The sequence below is a fragment of the Grammomys surdaster genome, unplaced genomic scaffold (assembly GCF_004785775.1).
Source record: "Grammomys surdaster isolate TR1022 unplaced genomic scaffold, NIH_TR_1.0 313, whole genome shotgun sequence".
Taxonomy (NCBI): Eukaryota; Metazoa; Chordata; class Mammalia; order Rodentia; family Muridae; genus Grammomys; species Grammomys surdaster.
Genome location: NW_021604732.1, coordinates 6,577,379 through 6,602,150, shown reverse-complemented (window position 1 = coordinate 6,602,150; position 24,772 = coordinate 6,577,379). Strand labels below are relative to the sequence as shown.

Here is a 24,772-nt window from a genome sequence, read left to right as displayed (position 1 = left end):
ACTACATTCAATTGGCAAATCAAAGGCATAATGAATTAACAAAATTTTCTTCCCTCAGTTTATATCCCAATATTCTGTTTATATCCCAGGCTGCCCTGATCATACAGAACCAGGTTTTTATTGTGCAAATAAAGAGAAGCCAGAAGATAGTGAATGGCAGGTATAGTCCCAGAGTTTACATTCCCCAACTCTTTAATATTCAGCTTTGGGTAGATTTCTCATTCCCTTTTCTGACTTCTCTGTCACTATGGGAATCACAGAGTTCTTAAAGTCTCACAATGCATTTTCCTCTTCCTTCCATTATATCCAGAATCATCAAATGGAACTTACCTGTACTGGACTGAACAATTCCAGAGTCAACTGTTTGTCCAAGAAGGTCATACTGGTTTAAACGTGACCCATCTTCTGCCACAACCACTGAGCGGGCTGGCTCTCTTGTCCACTCATAGACAACTTCTGCTCTTGTATAAGCATCTGAGATTAAAAAGAGAAAGGACTATACTTATGCATCTGCCTCTATGATTCTCCTAATGAGCTGATTGTTCCATCGGCTTGATATTTCTTTCCACATTGTTACAGATGGCAAGCTAGAAATGAAAGCTCATATTCAGTTGCTCGGCAATATAAATATACATTTTTCTGAAATTTTTTCAGTCATTTGTTCACTTTTACCATGTTGAACACATAACAAGGATTCAGCACTGTGCTGGTGAAACAATAAGAGACATATACAAGGTGGGTGACTTTACATGACTTACAATCTTTGTATAAAGGAGTCATTAATAGACAGGCAAATAAAGATATAATTCCACAGAATGAGATAAAGTATACACTACTGAGTGAAGAGATAGAGGGAAGGCTACATTTTAGATTTGGAGAAGGACTAGGAAAGGTTCATGGAAAATACTTCTATAAAAAACAAAACCAAAAAGGAGAAGGTGAAGAAAGGTCATGAGAAAGAGTTTGCTCAATAGACAACATGTTTTTGTTTATTTATTCATCTTCATTTCAGGCAAAGGAGTGACTCAGTTGAAGAAGATTAGCAGGGCCATAGTAAGAAACATGAGAGCTAAAGTAGGATTACAGACAACAACCCTAAATCCACATGAAGTTGAGCCATGGAAAGCTCAACTTTAAATGGAAAACTAACATTAGAAATGTTGCTGCAGAACATTGGACAAGAGGCTAACATGGGCAACCTCTTAAATTGGTTATATTTATAGATAGATATTGGCTAGTATGAGAAGTTATCTTATAGAATCTTTTTTTTCTCACTCATTTTTATTAGACAAACTACTATTATTCAAGAAATCTTTCATATGAGTTTCTGGCTCATGAATCCTTAATCCATTGAGCTTCGAGACAAGTGGCTAGAAAGGAAGGAATCCAGGAAGTGAGAGAGGAAGTATGTGATGGATGGAAGAAAGAAAAGAAGAGGGCAGGAGGAAAGAGAAGATTGCACAGTATTTTTGTTTTCCTGTACCAGAAGAGCCACTTCACACGGGCTGAGATGCTGTCTCCTGTTTAGACACACAATGTTGTCAATAATTTAAGGAGTATCAGATGAGAAAAAGTTAGGTGCTTTAGATTATTTGATGGGAGGGCACGGTAGCAAAGGTTGGCCTTATGATAAAATTTTGATTCACTGGCCAGTGGCCAATTGGTCCATTAGTTACATTTGGCACACTGCCCAGGGACCAAAACACTTCCAGAAGGCCATGAAAATGTTTTAATTTATTTAAAATCTAAGATCAATAGAGCCTAACCTGGCCTGTAGTCATCTTTAGACCAACAGTTATGACCTATAATTTCAATTATGATTGGAGAAACCCCCCCCCAAAAAAAGATAAAACTGTTTAGAGCTCATTGAATTCTTAACACCAACCTGTTTAATATAACTCTCAAACCCAGGCTTAAGAATAGTGTACAAATATGTATTTGGCCAAACTAAAATATCATAAGATTTTAAGTTGTGGTCGCCTTTTACATGAAGATGATGCGCCTTACATAAACAAATACTGCCTTTGAATCAAAACTTGGAAGGTCACTATTCTGAACAGAGTGAAGCAAAATACTGAGATCTTGCTCCCCATAATACGCAGGCACCCTGTCTGCCCCATCATTCTTTATAAGTCCATTTATACAGCTATCTCTTGGAGAAACTTGTATGGACAGCTGAGAGAAAATAATTTAATATATTCTGAGACAAGTTTAAGCAGCAAATGGGTAATCTAGATTTGCCCCTGTGGACTTTTAAACATTTTATTCTTTTCTTGTGGTTACTTTTAGTGGATAAAAGAGCAAAGCATTTCACCATTATACACAGTAATACAATTTTATCAATGATGAAGGTATAAAATATGACCTTTAAAAGTCTCTTAGAAGTGTACAGGAATTGGAGCCCATGGATATGTATTTCAACAACATATATTTTTCTGGTCACAGAAAACCCTTGCTTTCTTGCTGTAGTAGACACACTGTGTTTGTGAGAGCATGAATGGACAAAATGTACCTTGGAAAAGCCTCAGTGTCCATGTGCTTTCATCATATTTTGTAGAGAGAGCAAACTGAGCACAGAACTAAGGGAGAAAGCAGCTTAAAATGCTATTCATTCTATTCCACCTTGTTTGAAACGTGTTTTTTTCTAGAAAAATGTCCACTCTTTGCACAAGCCAAGGAAGTATACTGGCTCTATAAATGTCAGGGAAGCTAATTCTAGAGATCAGGTCATTTTGGAACAAAGTAAATCTCCTGCCACTCTATTGTACATTTGTTGGCAACAGTGTCTAGATGGTATCATTTTATATCCTGAGTTGCATTAACATCTCTGGAATGTTAATATGGTTGGAGAGGGAAATTTGATACACTACTTTTGCTGTCTTGTGCTTCATTTCTTAGAAGGTCCAGGGTGTTTGGATATATAAAGGCCTCTGAAGCTTCACATCACTCAATACTCACGGCTTCTGCTAAAAACCTCCCTAAATGAGAAATGCACTCCTGTAGCAAGATATTTTCCTGCTACATTGCAATACAGTGGAACTCAGTGATTGAGCATTGAGATGATTTCTTATGACGGAGCTGAAGGGGTTTGTGGCCCCATGGGGAGAACAACAATACCAACCAACCAGAGCTCCCAGAGCCTAAAACACCAGGCTGAGAGCATATAGAGAGGGACCCATGGCTCCACCTGTACTTGTAGGGTAGGATGGCCTTGTAGTGCATAGGTGGGAGAGGAAGCCCTTAGTCTTGTGAAGGCTGGATTCCCCACTGTGGGGGAACTCCAGGGTGGGGACTAGGAAGTGGATGGGTGGGGGCACATCTTTATAAAAGCAGGAAGAGGGGGAATGGGATAGGGGGTTCCTGGGGGGGGGGAAGGGGATAACATCTGAAATGCAAATAAAATATCCAATAAAAATAGAAAAGAAAAAATTCACTAAAAAAAAAATGAGTGAGTAGTGCTGGGACAAGTCATGTGACTCCAGCACAGTAACTCTGAAACAAAGAACCTGCTTGCAGGTAGAGGTCCCCTGCTCACTCATGTAATGCAAGCTGGTGCTTTATGGAAAAGAAGACAGAAGGAAGGTACCTCAGTAGATCATTTTAATTGATAATTCTTAAATATAAGAAAACTGACAAGTATCTTCAATTGCTTAGTTAAATGCTTAAGGACATTGTTTGAAAAAAATCACATTACCTAGAAAATAATGGTAAAAACAAAAGACAATAAAAGAGGTTATGAAATAGCCTTGTGAGGGGCTGTCTGAAGACGGTTCCACCTGAGTATCCATCCCATGTGCAGTCACCAAAGGTAAATGCTGATGTGGAAGTCAGGAAGTGCGTGCTGATAAGAGCCTGATATAGATGTCTCCTCAGAGGTCTGCAAGAGTCTGACATATTCACAGGCAAATGCACACAGCTAGCCATTGAACTGATCATCGGGTTCCCAATGGAGGGGTTAGAGTGAAGACCATTGGAGCTGAAAGGGTTTGTGGCCCCATGAGGAGAGCAACAATACCAACCAACCATAGCTCCCAGGGTCTAAACCATCAGCCTGGGAGCACTTAGGGAGGGATCCATGGCTTCAGCTGTAAGAGCAGAGGGCCCTGCTGGGCACAAGTGGGAGAAGAGATCCTTGGCCTCATGAAGGCTGGATGCCCCAGGGGGTGGGAATTTGAGGGTAGGGAGGTAGGAGTTGGGGGGTAGGTAGGGGTACATCCGCAGAGAAGCAGGAGGAGGGGTGAGGGGATAGGGGGTTCCTGAGTGGGTGGGGGATGAGGTTAGGGGACAACATATGAAATGTAAATAAAACATCCAATGTAAAAAAAAATGACTTTGGACTAGGACAGGGAAGTAGGCTCAGATATTTTGATCATCCTGATAAGGCCTTAGAAATAGAGATCACAGGACTCTGTTTATTGTCATGCATGTTCTTTGATTATCTGAGTTTATTGTCTTCCTTATTCCTGGACGATTTGCATCTATTGTATTGCTAGTTCCTCAACCTAGAACTGACCTTAATACTTCCATGTGATTTAAACAATATAAAGGCAAAAAAAAAAAAAAAAGGAGGAGGAGGAATAGGATAGGGGATTAATGAGTGGGGAAAATGGGGAAGGGGGATGGCATCTGAAATGTAAATAAATAAAATATTGAATAAAAAAAAGAAAAAGAAAGAAAGAAATAGCCTTACAGTAATACTACAGTCAACCCTGGATTTAACTTCAACAGGGAATCTGTAAAATGCAGCTTCTGTGTTTGGTATCAGCTTCAGTGCCCGGGTCTTCATGTGTTCCCTTCATTCCTCGCACCTCTTCCATCCCCTCAGAAGTTTAAATGTAGAAAAGCAAAAGGGCACTTAAAGTCGGTTAGTACAATTTTTCTTTATTCCATAAATATTTATTGAATTGTGCAACACTCTGCACTAGAAAATGCTATATAAAATATGCCTGGCTCTTATAAAAACTATTTATAACAAAAATAATAATGGATAGAGGGACAAATGTTATAAAATAAGTTGGAAAGAGAATCAAGAAGATTGATAGTGCTGTTTACAAATTACTACAGAATAATCTGGAAAGACCTTAAGAGGTACTGCCTACACTAATATGTGAAATATAGGACAGAGAGCTACACAGAAGCAACAAAGAGAAGAGAAATTCACAGCGAAAAGATCAGAAGTGAAACACCCAGGTACAGCACTGCTTACATATTTTCCTTTAACCTCATTCTTTTTGTATGATACACTCTTTGATGTCTCCTCACGATCTACTGCCTTCTTTTTAGAATACCTCCCAAATCCTTCAATTGAAAATGTTCCTATATGAAAATACTTTCTACCCAACCTCTTCTGATAGCACAGACAAAGTAAAACACATTTCATCATACAGATATACAGGTAGACGATTATTAGGATTTTAGGAAAAACTTTGATCTTTGTGAAACTGCCACTGGTTTCTTTTTTTCCCTACTAAAGATTGCTCATATTCCTGAAAACAAGTGCTTGATATGCCGTTTTGTGATGTGGAGCTGCAGGTAAAGACATTCCTTTGTTAAGATACAGCACTAAGCCGACGTCAACCAATAGTGATCTCTATACATTTGATATGATAATGCACGGTCATTTTTCTTTAGCTGTCCACACTGCTGAAGCAAATCTCAATACAAAAACAAACAAAAGAAAACAAAACAAAACAGAAAAACCCTTCTAATTCATTGATCAAATAACACATTTGAAGCATCATTAAAGCTGGGTATAAATATAGTGGGTGGTATTCTCCAATCTAAGGTTACTTTGTGGCTGGGAGAACTTAATAAGGCCTGATATATTTGATGCACTATTTGATATCCAAGGCACAAATAATGGCATCATGGTTAAAAAATGTAACTTCCACTCAGGAGAAAATCAAAGAGCCCACAATGTAAAGAATACATTAAAATGAGAAAGGGGTGGGAAAAGGTAGTCCTCTCTAAAGTCCTGTTGAGCTGACAGGTTCGGAGGAAAACTTCCAAGTCTTCAGGATAGAATGTGACCTATAAATAAAGAACAATGACTCCCCATGACTAGGGCTGCTAGGCACATGAAGGCCCTTTGCTATTTTCTTTTCTTGCTCTCATCCTACATGTTCACTATTTTTCCTCTATGAATCATATTTTACCAAAATAGTTGCTCAGTCTGCTTGTCTAGTGGGAACAGTAAGCCGGTTAGGTAAACTGGGGTTGACTCAGTACTTGTCTGAAAATCTCCCTTGCAGGAAGCCAGAAATACATTATCCTCACTCTATGTATGCATGATAGTCAGAAATAGAAGGGGAAAGAGAAGCTCGGAGAGGCCAGCTATACAGCTCAAAGTTCCTTTGTCTTCACAAAGGTACGCCTGGGTGATAGCAAACAGTACACACCCAGAAAGTTAACACAATGGAGATATGTCTATGATACAGTCAAATGGAAACAAAGGCATAAATAAATTCATTAATACCATGGAACAATCCTACTGATAGTGACAATAAATTATTTTCTAGATATCTCCTTTAACATTCTGCCTACATTAAGAAAAATCATCTACAATAATGTCTGGGTTCGGCAACTGTATTTGGGATGGATCCCCAGGTGAGGCAGTCTTTGGATGGCCTTTCTTTCAGTCTCAGCTCCACACTTTGTCTATGCATTTGATTCTGTGAGAATTTTGTTCCTGCATATGTAGCAGAAAATGTCCTTGTCTGGCATCAATGGGAGGAGAGGGCCTTGGTCCTGTAAAGGCTCAATGTCCCAGTGTAGAGGAATTTGAGGGCTGGGAGGTGGGAGTGGGTGAGTGGTGGAACACCCTCCTAGAAGCATGGGTGGAGGATGGGATAAGGGTTTTTTTTCGGGGAAGGAACCAGGAAAGGGGATAACAGTTGAAATGTAAATAAAGAAAATATACAACAAAAAAAAAAGAAAGAAAAGCATCTATACATTGTCGTTGGCCAACTGTGAATATTTTCTTAAAACCATGTCAGAACAATATAAAGTAAATACTGTAATCTCCTTTTATGGGGTTGAAAATGTTTCTATGTATTTCTTGTAGATACAAGAATCATTTCCCTTTTCCACAAATACCACTAGATACTATTTTAGTAACTAAAAATAACATGGGAGCTGGGGAAATGAGTCAGTGGTTAACATTGTGCATTGCTCTTCTTGTGGTCCTGAGTTTGGGTCCCTGTACACAAATCAGGCAGTTCGTGACTATTTCTCACTCCAGCCCCAGGAGAAGGGATGCCCTCTTCTGGTTTGCACATGCGTTCACACATACATGATGTACATTCACATAGTATCCTAGTGACAGTTACTATTGCTGTGATAAAACAACTAATGCAATTTCAGCTTACACTTGCACGTAATAGTCCATCACTGAGGAAAGTCAGGGCAGGATCCTGGAGGCAGGAGCTAATGCAGAAGCCATGGAGTGATGCTTCTTTGAGGCTTACTTCTCATGACTTGCTCAGCTGGCTTTCTTATAGAACCCAGGACCACCAGACCAAGAATGGAATCACCCACAATGGGCTGGGCCATCTCTATTAATCGCTAATTTAAAAAAATACCTTACAGCCAGCTCTTATGGAATCATTTTCTCAATTGAAGTTCCTTCCTTTCAGATGAGTCTAGCTTGTGTAAGTTGTCAAAAAATTAGCCAGCACATGTAGGCACACATGCATGTACTAAATAAATATAAAATATGTTTTAAAAAGTAAAAATGTGAGACAAATACCTAAGCTACTACTTGTAGGCAACTCTTGTAATACATTGCTTCTGTGTATTTGATTCTTTTTAATAGATCATAACTGATTGGAAATCTCTTGTCTGAGTTTATGATCTTTTATAAAAAAAATAATGATAGTTTGAAGTAAATTTACTTACAGCTTCCAAATTTTAGTGGGCAGGCATGGGCATCCATGGGGAAGTCTTCCAGGTGCATTGGACATTCAGCTCTCACGGTCAGCCTTATTAATAAAGGGAACATAGAATACAAACAAAAGCTCTATAAATTAGATACTGATAATTAGAGGAGGATCATATTAACCTTAGCAAACAGAGGAGACGGAAGATGCACACCTGTGCCGTGTTCCCAATAACCAAATGAACTAGAAAGAGCTAAGCTACTACGACTGATTTCTATAATTTTGCCTTTGCTTGGTGAAAATGGGCAAGACTGGCTTTTGAAGATGGAGAAAGATTTAGTGCTGCTTCTTATAAGAAAGCACCCACTAATTCACCTGGCTATGAGAATTGTTCTGATTAGTCAAACTAGATATTGTCAAGTTAATAATTGCATGACAGCATGTATAAGCATATCATAGAGAGTACCCATTTTCCTGATTTTAGATACCTTTATCTTCTCAAAACAAAACTGAATTCAGAGCTTGGCTTGAATTTCTCTGTTGTCTTCCCAGTGATGGGTCCTGATTCTCAGCACTTTTCCCTAGTGTAACGTGTATGTATCTCTACGCATTACCACTATCATATGGAATGGAAAGAAGGCTTTGCTTTTGTTCTACCACTCAGATTCAACACAGAAAAACCCTCAGGTTACAATTGTCCTGCAGACTTCTCCAGGAAGAAGGAAAAAAAAATAAAAATAAAACCAGATTAGGGTCTTCTGCTCCAGTTGGTTCTATTAAAACTCATTTTGTAAATACTTTAATTTGAAACAAGTGCTTAGGTTGTGATACTTGTGAATTCATTCCCCTCTGCTCTGTACAAGGAGATTTCTCCCCTTTGGATACTATGACCAGCACAGTTGAAGCTGCATCACCTTACAAACATTCAGTGCAGTATGAAATGTGTGGGATGTTAAAAGGTTAAATATGCTAACTGAATGATAGGCTCTCCCTGGGAGATAGAAATACTTGACAACAATGGAACGTTCACAAAGACAAGAGGTCATGAGTGATCCTGTATGTGAAAGAAATTGTATCAGTTGGTACAGATGCTGTTCTTCCATGTATAAATATACGTATTTTTTAAAGATTTATTTTATATATGTGAGTACACTGTTGCTGCCTTCAGACACACCAGAAAAGGGCATTAGAATCGATTACAGATGGTTGTGAGCCACCATGTGGTTGCTGGGAATTGAAATCAGGAACTCTGGAAGAGCAGTCGGTGCTCCCAACCTCTGAGCCATCTCTCCAGCCCTACATATACGTATTATTTATTTATTTATTTATTTATTTATTTATTTATTTATTTGGTTAACTATTTATGAGAAGAAACCTGTTGCTGACATCTTCAGAAGACTATGGACAATTTGATATTTTTAACAAATTTTTGTTCTTCTAAAGATGGACTAGCCACCCCTGCCAATGTGTATTTTCATTTAGTTGAAGGCAGCGATGGAAGTTGGGCTGCTTGACTTGCTGCCTTAGGTGCTTTATATGAAAAGTCAGGATTTTATAAAAGAAGGAAACCTTTGCTTTCAATAATTTGTGCAGAGAGAAAAAAATTACACTTGTTACATGAAATTAGGGACAGGTACTCTTGGATTGGATATCTCAGTTTAGTGAAATGGTTGGTGCATAGGTTGTGTGAGGTTATGGACTGAAGGCAGATGTGCTATCATATTTGAATGAAAGAAATGACTAAACATAGAAAGCACTGAGTGTTCCAATCAGTAGTCAAATTGGGCAGCCAATTTTTATTTAAACAAAAAGAATTATTTTTATAAAATGACCAAAGAACAAATCATAGGCCATTCAAATTTTCTAAGTTAAGACTATATAAAAATACATGGTTCTACAAAAATTATCTAACATTTTTGTTTTTATGACTCATCCTTCCTTTACTCTATCACTAAAACACTGTATACTTGTGCTTTGAAATATTTCAAACGGGGAACGTTTTACATCATACATACATACATACATACATACATTCATACATATATACATATTGAGTCTTCAGTGTAAGCCAAATTAATTATCTCCAGCTAAGAATACTATTTGAGAAATTGTGTATTTCTTCACATACACATTTCCATGTGAATTTTTAAAAACCTTTATATAGCCATACGTTTTATTTTGTCTTCCTTTGTTGTAGAAATACCTTTGAATATCTCCCTTCTAGAATTTTAACCTGTACCTTATTGGAATGCAAGGATATATGAAACTCATAACATGGACTTCATGAAGGTCTTCATGCTGAATTATAACAGGTTGGAATTATAGTCTGTGCAATGTTGTATTATTTAATCTACTCTTCATCTATATTTTACTTAACATTGTATCCATGCATGATATTTTAGAGTATTATCATTGCTTAGCAGAATATATTTAATGCTTAAAAGTAGGAATCCAAAAACTCAGTTATGGCACGTCACCCTGATGATTTCTTTCCTATAGCAGAATAAATGTATGGACAGTTTCCTGCAGGAATCATGGCTGTTCTTACCTCATGGTGTATAGCAGGGTGCCATCCTCTGTGATACGCAGGAGTTTATTAGGCATGGTCATGTTGTGGGCCACAGACTTCTTTCCATTGTGGAAAAATGTATCTGGAGTCCAGATTTTACTGGCCATGAGGTTGTTTAGCCGGAGCACTGTCATGGGCCCTTTGAATTTTAATCTTTCATCCTTCCAGCTTTGACGGAAAAACACATCTATTGTATATTCCTGCATAATTTTGGAAAAAGGCAGAGTTTACAGTTTTACACATATGCCATATAACTATCTTACAAATAAGATATTAGATCCTCAATGTGGCTTAGTGATGTTTTTGGAAGCAATCTTGGGGTGGCACTTAAATATTAATGTTAGAGGAATGACCGATGGCTTTTGCAATAATTTTATGCATATACATACATGCGTACATATGTATGTATATACATATATACATATATTCACAAATGCACACACTAGATAAATAGATAGATAGATAGACAGATAGTTAGACAGATAGATAGATAGATGCATATAGATAGAAATTTGTTTTATATATGAAAAAACAATTTATATAAAGAAAATTATCCTCAAACAAAAATCCCCTTTGACACAAATAATAAAATAAAAACAATAAACTACAATTTAAAAGACTCATATTTGCAGGTTTTATATAAAGGAGTCATATTTAAATTAGAGAATTTCAGTCATAAGAATAAAGTATAATATTTGCAGGCCCCTCTGTATTCCCTGAAAACTTTACATTCAAACTCAAGCCAAAAGGGTGCTGTTACAGATGTAAAAATTCTTTGGCCGAAGAAATGGCTTTCTGTTCCTTGTTTTTACACAGATAATGTATATAACTTTCCAATTTTCCTACATAGTGAACAAGACTATGAAAATGTGAGATAAGCTAATCAATTTCCAGTGTTAAATCAGAGGGGTTTAATTTTCTCCAAAGAGTAGGGAGAGAAGAATGCAAAATGTGGAGGTGTGTGTGTTAGTGATTGTATGTGTGTGTATATCACATGAGAGATGTGTGAACCTCATCATCATTCACAGCCAGAGAGTCTATTTGTTTGAATAAGCAGAGCTTTCCTTATGGCATTACCCAGAGACAAACATCTGCTCATCTAAAAACAAGCGATGTGACTTACCAGCTCCTGAAATTGAAAAGGATAGTATTCATCTTCCTTGTGCAGTACTTGCTACATTGGCACTAAATTTAGAACTCAATGGTTCGAAATAAAGATTACCACATTCTCCATTAATCTTCACATACTCAAAACCAGAAGGGGCTAGCTGCAAAACATTATGCCATGTTTTCCTAATCTTCTGAAGCCTGATGCCTCTAAAAACAGCTGCCTTTAAATCCTATACATGCCATCCTTAGGACATACAGAATGAATAATGTCTGGTTTTAAGCCTTTTGTGCATGGTTTTAAATGCATGTCTCTTTCCTATGATTTAAACAATAAATACTTAGTTAAGTCTGACTGTATACTTGCCCTTCTGTCATAGATGTGATATTGATCAACCATTACTAATCTATGAAGTTACATCGTTAATGAATGTCTTCTAATGCACCATGTAGCTAATTGGTGAGTGACATGTAAACAAGGAAGTAAGCAAAATGATGCTATTCTGTCAATGCAGGCCGAACAAGTTATCATGCTTGTTGCTTAGGTTTTTCTGTGTCAGGAAGTGTCAGGTGAAAGTCACTGTGATATATGATAGGAATTCATTCACAGCAAACATTTGCTAAGCATCCATTAAACTCAGCAGTGGGAGAAATTATTAAACCTTGAATGTTAATCAGAAGAACAAACGAAGGAGGATTATGGATTGGATGATGAGACAATAGTACATGAGAACAGTTGCTTATCATTCAAAATATATCTAGTTTGTTTGTTCATATGTCCGTGTTTGGATTAACAGACAGGCTTCTGGGACCAGGACATGATATCTGATGACTGTTCTATTTTTCTCTGTCTAGCTACAGCCGGCTATTCTCCATGCAACTGAATGAGTTTAGATTGGTCTATGCTACAGAGAATATTTACAGGTGAATCAACACACCAAGCATGCTTAAGCAAACCATGATTCCAGAAATTAAAACACTTGAATCATTCACTAGCTATAGGAGGATTTTGTTGGTTTGGTTTGGTTTGGTTTGGTTTGGTTTGGTTTGGTTTGGTTTGGTTTGGTTTGGTTTGGTTTGGTTTGGTTTGGCTTGGCTTGGTTTGGTTTGGTTTGGTTTGGTTTGGTTTGGATGTGAAAACATAGTAAGGTTAAATGTAAATTAAACCTAAAATATATGTAATATATTCTACAAGATATGTCCATAAGCAATGATTCCAAAAGTTACGTCAAAATTTTCCATGAAAAGTTATGTCAAAATTTTCCCTAACATTTGTGGACTTTTAAAATTTCCATTAGGCTTTATTTATCTGAGCTAATGGCTGACAATGAAATCCTCATTTGGTTTGAGACAATTTGTTTTCAAATATAACATGCACACGCACACACACACACACACACACACACACACACTCCCTACTAAGGGTAAATATATATCTTCCTTTTCTCTGAATAGAAATAAAACTTAATAAACGCAGCTGATTGTGATCATGTTCTGCCCAACCACAAACAAAAATACTCTCTACTCCTGTTTCTGAACCTGTCCATATGGTAGAAGCAGGCAGCTCCCATGGTTTCCTTATACAACGTGGTTTAGCCTCCATGACCACATGCATTTGATCAACAATGTACATTTGGACCAATATGAGCTATGTTCCCCTCTTCAGGAAGTGGGAACAAGGGCATGGGAAAACCCTTAGTGTTAGTTAACTGTGGGTGTAGAGTCACTATCTATTATTTGTTTGTTTGTTTTTAATTTTATCAACAGAATTTTAAACTAGAATAAAGTATCCTTAGGAACAAGTGGTATTTGGAAAAAGTGACTTTGGAAAAGTTATAGAATAAGAACATTAAGACAGTGAGAAAGAAGTCCCAGTAAGCCAGACAAAAGTAGAATACAGAAGATGGGACTCTGCATGAAAAAAAAAACCCTGAATAAATAAAAAGTAAAGTTTTGCTGAAGGATTTATTCAAGTTTCAGAGTTAAGCTTTCACCTCAAAAAAAAAAAATTCTCCCCAAGTTTCTCTAGTTAATAGTGTAGAGTCCCCAGAGAATATAAGCCTTATTCTCAAGATCTGGGACAAAACATTCACTTTGTACCTAAATAAATATTGTATTGAAGTGTTTCAGCGCATGCCATTGTTTACCATCTCTGTGTGCCTTGACTTAATACATTTTAAATACTATGGAAAGCAGCCTGGATATTTCTGTCAGAACCTAGTGCCTTGGGAATGTGCTGTTTGATGACCAATTAATGGTTTTTAAAATAAGCTTAGGGAGTTGACCTCATTTTGCTTTTTATTCTAGATGAAGTTGGATGCCTTGGGAGCTCAGCAGTCTTAAGGGATGGGCTGCCCAGGTTTCAGGTGCTACTGTTAGCTAGTGGGTCATTTTCCTTTCCTGAAAGCATGCAGATAAGAATACTATTGAACTGAAAGTTTTGAAATAAAGATAAGATACAATAAGATTTAAAAAAATGTAGAACCTTGAAAACACTCGGTAATGACAAATGTAAATATGGTTATTATTAATTAGGTATTTTAATAGTTTCTACTTTAAAAATAGGCAAAGTTTTTTCTGTTTTGAACAGTAACCTTATTTTAAAAAAAAGAAAGAGAATAAACTTATTATTCTGCCATCTAAAACTCCTTTTATACTCAATTTCCCATAATAATATTTAAATAAATCTAATTAATACTAATACATAATACTAATTAAATAAATTTAAAATCTTCTGTATCAAGACATCAGATACAAGTTCCAGGACCCACTTTGCAAATCACTTGCAAGGCCTAACTCGATCATAACACAAGCCAAGCCAAATACTGTTTCAGAAATTATAGGCAATGTGAAAGATCACTATGTGCAATGTAGCTTTGACTGCTTTAGGAATAATGATAACTAAAAATATCTATTATGTATTCTTTCTAAACCAAGAATATACCCTCATTGGTCCTTTGAATCTCAGTTAAATCGAATGATTAACTCAAAAGCAAAACTCAGTCAATTAAAATTCAGCATGGAGGGAGTTCTAGCCCTATAGCTGAAGAGCTATTGGCAACTGATGTCCCTGGGAGATGGAGAAGACAGTTTTCATTGAAATCTGACCACTGCTTGGCTGCCTGTGCTCTGGTGGATGGCCCTGCAAACATATTGGCAGTACAAACTGGACTCGGGGTTCAGAATAATTGTACATGAAGTTGAAATTGAGACGCTGTTGTTTGGGTTTGATAGTAGTGAAAGGGGAAAGACAGGAACAGGAGTGTATGCGTTGCATATATGAATGAAATTCTTTTAAAAATACAAATATATTTCAAGATAAAGTATAATTAAGGCCTGTTAAATATTTGAAGGTATTTTATTTATTTTTCAGATTTAGCTTCCTTTGGGCATTCTTCCTTACATCTTAAACTGCAGTTCATAATAGGCATTCTACCCAAGAGAATAGATGGAAGCAGTACTATTATAAAAAGTTAAAAGGTATACATAAGAATAAACAATGTTATTCAAATACAATGCCCTGCACTCCTTTGTCTTCCTACTCAAAATATTCAGAACTCAAGAAAGATGATGTAGCTTTCCCTGAACCATAAGATTCATTTTTTAAGTTAGGCATATAGACTTCTAGTTCTATCGTAAAGCAAGTAGTAATTCATTACTCCATTTAAATAAGGCCATGCACTCATGCTATGATATCAATAAGACAAGTTTGCCTTTGAGATTTTTGGCACCATTTTGAGAAAAAAAAAAGAAATTAATTTGCAGTAAAAAAAAAAAAAACATACTGTGCAGGCGTCCAAAGGCTGTGTTGAATTATATGTCAAGGAACTTGATTGAAATACAAATGTGTGTGTGGGGGGGGAGGAGTGTGAAGGGGTAATCTGGTATTGTGTCAATGATAAAGGGCTTATTAAGCCTTTTTTTCTCAATTTGGTTCCCTGGGGAAATATAGGGCTTAGATGAGTGTAAAAATGAAAAAGTGCAATTGAAGTGTGTTCATGTGTGTGTATGTGTGTGTAAAGTGTATATTTGTGTGCATGTGTGTGTGCCTGTTTAAAGTGTATATTTGTGTGCACGTGTGTGTGCCTGTGTAAAGTGTATATTTGTGTGCATGTGTGCATGTTTGTGTGTTTGTGTGTAATTTAACTCATGTATACTTTCACATGAATGGTACCTATAATAACTCAAACATCTGAGAGACATTGAGCCTTTGATTTTTTAATTTTTACCCAGAATACTTAACATTTTGTCTCATATGAATGTGCATATATATGGTAGACTGCTAGTGGTGATGAGACTTTAACTCATCCAGGCTTACTCCTAGAGAGAGGCCTGATAACTCACAGTCTGTATCACCTTATAGTAATCTGGATTTTCTCAATGACAGTATCCAAGTAGTTAAGCCTGTGATTGAGTAGGGGAGAGTGGCAAGACTGAGTATGGATCATATGGAATATAGGCAGAATAATTTGAGTTTCCTTTTAAACCAGGAAAAACCCTGCAACTTTTATTTGATTTCTCTCTGAGCTATTAAGAAAACGAAACACATCTGCATTAAGTACTAATAAAATGCCATTTGAAAATAATAATACACATTAAACATATTCACAGTGGTATGTTTTTATGGCCTCATTACAATAGTTTGATTATACTGATGTCAACTCTTATGTTTTCAAAGATGTTCTGTAAGAAAAGGAAGGATGGAAACCCACAGTTCCACTTTTAGAAATAATTTGATGAGCATTTTGCAACAAAGCACATTTCTCTTTCCTGTATTTTTCCCTCTCAATTATTCTTTTCTTTCCAATCAAGGTAAAGTATTAACTCAATTTTGATATCCATTTTTCACATATAGCTAAAAAAATCACTCAGACATGGCACGGTACAAATGCCTGCTTGCTCTGTAATAGTTGTGCTTACTATCTGAAAGCATGACATCCCATAATCAACTTGGCTTCACAAGTAAGGTGAAAGGCATGGGGCTTGATGTGTCCTCTGGAAAGAAGTAAGCAGATTAGTCTTTTTAGGAGTGAAAAGTTGATCACTGCAATGGTTGGTGGATAGACACAACCCCCTACTTCTCTCTCTCTCTCTCTCTCTCTCTCTCTCTCTCTCTCTCTCTCTCTGTGTGTGTGTGTGTGTGTGTGTGTGTGTATGTATGTATGTGTGTATTATGTTATAGGAATATATACTGTCAATATATACATATGTATTTGTTGTAATACACACAAAGACACCAAGTTATGACCAGCAAAGGCATTTCAAGTTGTTTCTCAAATATTTTTCATTTAAAACACACATTTTAAAAGTACTAGAAATGGTAATACTAGAAATGACAGGCAAGCATCACTCAAGATACCTCAACAATGTATCTGCCTAAATAAAACCCGAAGAAGTACAACACCAGCAGTCATGCTAATATAGAAGGGAGTAAGTCTCACACGGCCTTAACCTTTGAAAAAGAACTACAAGCAACTAAACAGTGCTGAAAGACAGAATTAGTCTTCCCTAAGGATGAGCCCCAAATTCGTTATCCAATAGCAAGTGGTGAGTCCTAAAATCACACACATGTAAAACTTAATGAGCTAAGCACTATATTTATATCGTTAGATGTATATAACAATATCAAAGAAAAGGAGACCATGATTTCAAGAAGGAACAAGGAAAGAGGGGGTGCTTAAGAGGGAATGGAGGGAAAAAAGGGAAGGGGAAATTATATACATATATCTTAATTTAAATACCTAAACAAAACCCAAGAAATTAAACACATGGAGTCACTTACCATATCGTGGTCTGAAACAGGTCCGAAACTGGTGACGAAGATGTCAGTTTTCACTTCAGTTACACGCTCTGATGAAGCAGGAAATTGTGCCAGTGAGTGTCTATCAACAGCAGCTATTAAAGCTCACTATCACAAACTCACACCCAATTGGGAAATGTATTGGCTTTGATTAGCCATTTTTGGACTTGCTCTACTGTGTAGTTCTGATAATTGCTTGCACGTGGAACTTCACAGTTAATATTTTCAATGAAGAAGAGATCCTAAATATGACACCTTGGGAGGTTGACTTTCAGGAGATCTCAGCTGCTTCTTAATGTATTTCTAAAGTATGGACACACTTGCCTAAGTGATACTGAACCACTTCACATTATAATAAGAAATATGCTACCATAGAAATATGTATGAAGTTTAAATGTTTTTACATAGTCAGACAAACCTTTAAGGTACTCGTTTACCCTTGGGAAGTATAGAGGAAGGCATAGCAGACATTATGGACTCTTTCAGGTCTCAGGTGTCTGCTTTACAAGTGATTGCTTTCTGTTACTAGACCATAACTGAATTATCCAAATTACTCCCTAGGAAAAACATATGACAAATATGGAAGCATTTTCAGTTTTGAGGACAAGGTACATACTTTGGCATGGAAAAAGTTAATTTAGTATGCTGTTTAACGTTGAATACAATTTTATTATAGTGGCCTCTGACGGCCTCTTTATAAGGCAATAATGCTATATTTTTTGCATTTTCATAACAACTCAACACAGATATTTTAAAATTAACACAGTTACTACCAAGAACAGGAAAACATGGCTGGTTGAAAGAAATGATTTGTTGAGGAGTGAGAACAGGAAAGACGGTTATATAATTTTCATCTACTCTCTGGAAAATGATAGTCTAGTTTTCTTAAGGACTCCTATCATGTGTGCTTCCATTTCAATCTCTATCAGAGTATACTGAAAACATCACCCTGTCTCTGCAACAGTAAATTCTTTTGATGATCAACGGCTAAACTGTCTCCTTCAGCAATTCATTTGCTGATACTCGAGACTCCGGTATAACTGTATTGCAAAGATGTTGCTTTCATTCAACAAAAACAATTAGAGGAGGAAATCTTACTTGAGATAACCATTTCAATTTTTCTTGTCTGAACAAAATAGTTCTTTGACATTAAAACAATCCAATAAGTTGCTTCATGTAAGCATAATCTCTGATTCACTCTTTAAGCAGTTCTAATTTTTTTCATAGCTTATAACAAGAAAACATAGAATTGTGTGTTTAGATCACACTTCTACTCTCAAGCATCATTATGCCGTAGCTGAAGAGACACAGGTGCCTAGCAGTGCATCTCAGTTTTGTTACCCATTCTCCATTTATAATCTTTTCTCTGCAACCTCTAGCATCTACCCTCTTAGATCTCTGTACGTCCATCACAGATATTTCTCTCCATATCTCTCCATATATTTTCAACTATGATTGTTTTCTAATTTAAAACCTCTCATTATTTTATATAATAACTAAAACTTAGTTACATAGTGTACTTCACTAAAACATTTTCATGCATGTGAATTCTGTTCAAATGAAAATTACTTCACTTAGTCACATCTTATTACAATGCTATGACCAATTTTCAACAAACAATAACAAAGGGAAAATCAATGCCACATATTTAGAAAAGCAAGAGCATATCATACCATGTAGTCTCTCTTCTAATTCCTATCTTCTGTATCTATGACTTGTACTTTATTTGATACAATAAAATAAACATATCTTAAGGTGGAAAAGTATAGGAAGATAATAGTTATTATAACCTTAGGAAAATTTACATTCTAAATTATTTCTTACCTAGTATGCCTGTCATTCGAAAAAGGCTTGTGTTTTATTATTTATAATTTACTTTTGTGCTATTAAATCCTCTGAAGCTGATCAGTAGGAAGAATTCGCAACTAAATCCATTTTCTGATATATATTCATTATATGATCTGATATTTTTGTTGTACATTTGTTTTCAATTAATTGAGTCAAGGTCATAGTTTTTTCAATGTTAAAGTTTAATTTTTATGGTGATTATTAAATATATGATTTATATCAATTATCTTATATACCCTAGAGACATGTAGAATCAAAGTTATGTCTGCTTTTACATTTGACTTTTCATTCTTGTGGTCGATGCTTATTTAAGAAATACTGACTAATTTGTCTGTACTTTGGCATACATTTGCCAACCTGGGGCATTCTCTTATAAATTTATATCACTAGTAAGTCGTGAAGACAACTTAGCTTCTATTACAGAAATTCCAAAAGGTAGCTAGTTTAAGGAAATTGGACTGGCAATTTATTTACTATCAAACTATATGGATCACCATGCATAGTGAAATGGCCTGAAAGAGTGAAATGAGAATTTACAGAATTTATAGGGTACTTTTGTCCTCCATTATTTTAAGATTGATGGTTAGTAGGTGACCAGCTACATAATCAACCATTTTGAAGGTCTAAAATCTTATTTATAAAGACCATTTTACCAAACAAATAAAACATGTGCTTAGATATAGACTCATCAATTCCCATGCATAGTTATATCCATGAATAGGCAAAAATGTAAAGTAATTGACATGAATGACTAAAATTACATCTTAAAATCTATTTTGTCATCTCTTCTTCATCCACAGCCTGAAAGCTATTTATCATATCAGTTCATAACCTTCAGGTACTTCACTTTATTCTTTAACTGCCACTTGCCTCTGAGATTTGCTCAATTCCACTGTATTCCAAAACAAGAAATCTGACCTTCAAATCCTAAGAGTCTGAAATGGCTTTCTTACTGTATTCTCTCGTCATGTGTTTATCTTTAAAATGTTTACAACTACTAGTATCTGGCATTTTCATTTTCATCCTCCAAATAGGTAAGAAGTAAAGAAAAAAGAGAAAAAGGAGGGGCATACATAGGCATAAATAGATGGAGGGAAGAGGCATAAAGAATGGAAGTGGTAAAGAAGGAAGGAGAAGAGAAAGGAGAAGCAAAGGAGGAGAGGAAAAAATAAGAGGGGAAGGAAGAGATGACAAAGGGAAGAGGAATGGAAGGGAAGGGATAGAAAGAAAAAGGTGAGGAAGGAATTGAAAGGTAGGAGAGGGTAGGGAAACAGAAGCTGTATACCTGATATATGCCTATGAGGGGTTATAGAGATTAGCAGGGAAGGTTGAATGATGTAATGAGAGAGGGAAGATGCAGTCAAGTGAAACACAGTCTGTCACTCAGTTCTTGAGAGGCATAGAGCAATCACAACAGGAAAATGAACACTTTCTCTGCCTGTTCCCATCTTAATGTCCTGAAGATACTATGTTTTAAGTAAACTAGTCAGCCGTACTGACTGACTAGTTCTTCAGGAAAATCCTTTCAAAACCATACATGCGTTTTATGTTGAGTTTGAAGCCAACATAAGAGATGGTGTTTTGGGCTAAAAGTAACAAGTTTAAAAATCTCAAGAAGATATCAAATGGGACATTTATATTATATTTTAATTCATCTGTGACTATCCTTCTACCATACTTCTTTTCATCTCAGCCAAAACTCAGAGGAAAGGTAAGCTCTTAGATCAAAATGGACTTTTCTCAAGGAGCACACCAGGAATGCCCTGAGAGGTCTGTGAATCATTCTTCTTTATAAACCCAATCAGCAAGTCTCAGGAGATATCTCTACAAATGAATTTCAGCAAAACTCAGTGCAGTGGCTACCTCCTTGTATAGGCTAAGAAGTAGTGACTTGAAATTAGTACCTCTTTAGGCTCAGCACCAAGGTTAAACAGAAATATCCAAGTCTCTAAGTTGAGATCTTGAAACATTGCTAAGGAACTTTATTTTGCATATGTGCTTAGAAAAGATATTCCTCCTAGGTCCTTCTCCTCAGTGAGAGTCACAAATAGTATCAATCTTCTGTCTATCTATCTTTCTATCTATCTATCTATCTATCTATCTATCTATCTATCTATCTATCTATCTTTTAGCTAGCTAGCTACCTATCTAAATTAAGAAAGATTAAAATTAATACCATACTAACATGTGCTTGGGCATACTTGGGTGATACCAGTATCTTTCCATAGATCACATGAAAAGAAATCAACATATTTTATGTTTCAATGTACTCTTCTTGGCATATATCAGCAGTCAGGAGCCTTAAATAAGATAGGTAAAAATACATATAACCAAGCCCAAACCAAATATTACTGAAACCTTTATGTAACTAAAGACTTGGCTGAAAAAAATATAAGTCAATTAAAATAACTTAAGTGGAAGAACTGTTCAAAGATATAAATATTCAAAGAATTTCACCAAAGGTGTTTTGCTTATGAAGGCCTTACCACTGCCAATGTAATTGAAATTCAATGATTTTTTAAGTATAAATATATGCATATGTTCATATTTTCAAGGAAAAAAATTTATGATTACTTCATAGAAAATGGAGTCACAGTGATGAATATTATTACCTATTTAGAAAACATAATGATAAATCTAAATAATAAATTTATATTTAAAAAATAAGTCCTTAAACAAGCCTGCATTTCAGTGCTCTCTCTAAACATATACAATGGTTGCATCACCTAACTTCCAGGGAACAAATTTCTTTTCATCTGGACTTTCCAACAATGCTTAGATTCCACTGAAAAGATTGAAATAATAAAGGCTTTAAAGTGATATTTCAAAAGACTAATCAGTGCCAGAGGCATAAGGGAGAAAATCAGTATAGTGAGGTTAGGAAGACATGTATTCCACTGAGAGTTTAAGGAATCCGATTTTAACTCTGATTTTCTTCTAGGAAAGCTGTGTGATTTTAGGTACCCTCCTTAAATCTTTGTAAATCTATTTTTGTTTCAGTGCATGAGTGAATAAATAAGAACTGAACAGAAAATTAAAGTGATTTACATCTGTCACATGTATGAATTCAACTTACTTGTCATTTTGAGTATGCTGAATAGACACAATTCTATATAATAGTAATAAAACCGTGAGAAAAACCAACCAATGTTTTTGTTCTGTAGCGCATCTCTTAGCTTTATAAATGAAAATCTATTTAAGCAAGACTTGATAGATAGGAACGACATAGACAGGTGGGTAAATAGATGACTATGAGGAGACAGAAGAACATGATCAACATGTCTGGAGCCTGGAGATGCTGATGTTTTCTGTAGAAGATAGTGCTTTGAAGTAAATGAGACTGCATTGGAATGGATGGCAGAAAACACCTGACCTTTGTACTAATGCCACAGAAAGCCTTTGGGTACAGAAGTAACATTATGCTCTTGAACCTCCAGAAAATAACTGATGCTGTGTGAATAGTGTAGTGTAATAGTGACTATAATAAAAAGAATAGGGAGACGGGAGAGTTGTGGGCAATGTGTTTGTAATACCCATCACGACAGCTTGTTTAATGGGGCATTAGCCACATGTTCGATGAAAATGCTGTCAATTGAGCAATTCAGAAATATTCATTGGGAAAGTTTTCATGCACTCTTAATTTATGAAATTTGATATCAAGACCAAATGAATAACATTACTCAGCATCATAAAATTAATGCAACAATCGTAGTTTAAAATGGCTCCATGGAAAAGTTGACAATCTCCTGGGTTCCTACACAAATATCAATGTATTGCACTGGGGAACATATATCTCTCAGTCTTACTATCCTCCTAATTCCATAGAGAAAAAAGGAAGGAAACTCTTCCCTGGTTGATTTGTAAACCAACTTAATTTGTCTGTGTTTACTAACTAAAATAGGACATAAGGTAAAGAGTTATGTGTTAAGACATCAAACAATTCCCTGACCATTTAGTGGTTTGCAGTTCAGAGACCTCAGATGATACAAACATCTGTATCGAAGAAAGATTACTTTTACTACTGGGCAATGTTTATGCCTCATTTCCACTAAAAAATTTTCTTCTTTCTATGATCTTAGGAGTGGTATCTTCTGGGGAAAGTTCTTACTTGAAGGAAAGTAATGTACACGTGGTAGTCTTGGAAAGATAAGTTTCTTTTTATATGTATATGTCTATATAAAGGTTTGAGGCTTGGTAGCCCATGTACTATTTGAGATCTCTGATAATAGCATAGCAATATTGAGTAATATCACATCACATAGGAACTAGCTCTCTGTTAAATCCAAAATGGTTCTCTGTGATTTGTAACTCTCAGACTCTTCTCATAGGAAAATTGTATAAATTTTCATTTGTAGAGTTCACATTATACCATAAAGTAAAATAATCCACAGAAAATATTTTAGAGACTCCATCCCACCACGGGACTGGAATAAAGATGGGATAAGCAAAGGACAGGAAAAGATTAATTATAGAGGCAGAAGTAATTACCCATTCCCATTTTCTAAGACTGGCCTGAGAATAGTCTCAGTGGTTTCCTTTTATTACAGAGGAAACTCTTGAGCATTGGTTATGTATATGATTGACATACAACAGGAAACACTAGAATAGAATATTTATAAATATGCTATAACATTCCTTAGTTAGCTGAGGGATCCATTATGTAAGATGGATTCTTGATCCAACTGGAGATCTCAGCTAGTAAAGATACAGAGCGATTCTGTTCATTGATCCATGTCTCTTGGGGCTTTGGTAGCTGTCTTTCTCTTGAAATACAACTATGTCACAGACTGTCTAGATCTACTATTCCTGTGGAAGAGTGTTGCATTTGCAAATATCTGAACATCTGTTCCACAGCTTGCATTCAAGTTCCAAAAAAACTATTATAAATTTAATGTGAAAGATTTGAAGTGTAGAAATTTAAAATCCTGTATTCAAGATCATTTTCTTATAAAATAAATATAGCATCAATGAGAAGAGATTAAATAAGAAGAACCCATTGAGCTGTTTTTTTGATATTTTTAGTATATATAACCTTTTTAATTTTATCTAACAGTGAAAGATGTATAAGCTGTTTGAAATTCTTCCAAGCACAAATACAAAATCAGTGCTTTAATGTTAGTCAGACATGGATATAATTTTTCTCTGTGATCTCAATACTACTCAGGAAGCCAAATAATCATGAAAGGTTTTTTTTAATACCAGCTATCTTATAAATTATCGAATTAAATTAGATTTTTAAAATAGAATTAAAATAGTCATTCTGAGGCTGTGGCATTTCACATTGGATTCTACTTCTCCACTATCAAATCTATTTTTATGCACTTATCCACTACTGGAAATAAAAAAAATCTTAGACAGAAATAGAATTTGAAAACAAATCTCCTTTAGGAACTTCTGCCTAACTCAGGTCTACCACCTAACTCCATAGTTCATTGACCTGTATAGTCTTTGGGTCTGGTTAATTTGGGGTGTTGATACTTATTCTATTTGCAAGTCTTCTTTGAATAATGAAGTTCATAAATTAAAATTTTAATTTAAAATAAAAGTAAATTTTAAAGAGAATAAATTTTA

General features: G+C 35.7%; 1 protein-coding gene across 1 annotated transcript in view; it reads right to left on the bottom strand.

Moving 5' to 3' along the window:
* Positions 1-24,772, bottom strand: part of Gabra1 (gamma-aminobutyric acid type A receptor alpha1 subunit) — a 53,717-nt gene that overhangs the window by 15,615 nt on the left and 13,330 nt on the right. Inside the window, exons 4-7 of the mRNA XM_028777636.1 lie at positions 17,336-17,403; positions 10,426-10,646; positions 7,897-7,979; positions 331-474 (exon numbers count right to left, since the gene is read on the bottom strand). Of these exons, the coding sequence (XP_028633469.1) occupies positions 331-474; positions 7,897-7,979; positions 10,426-10,646; positions 17,336-17,403 (516 nt within the window). The remainder of the gene's footprint in view (positions 1-330; positions 475-7,896; positions 7,980-10,425; positions 10,647-17,335; positions 17,404-24,772) is intronic.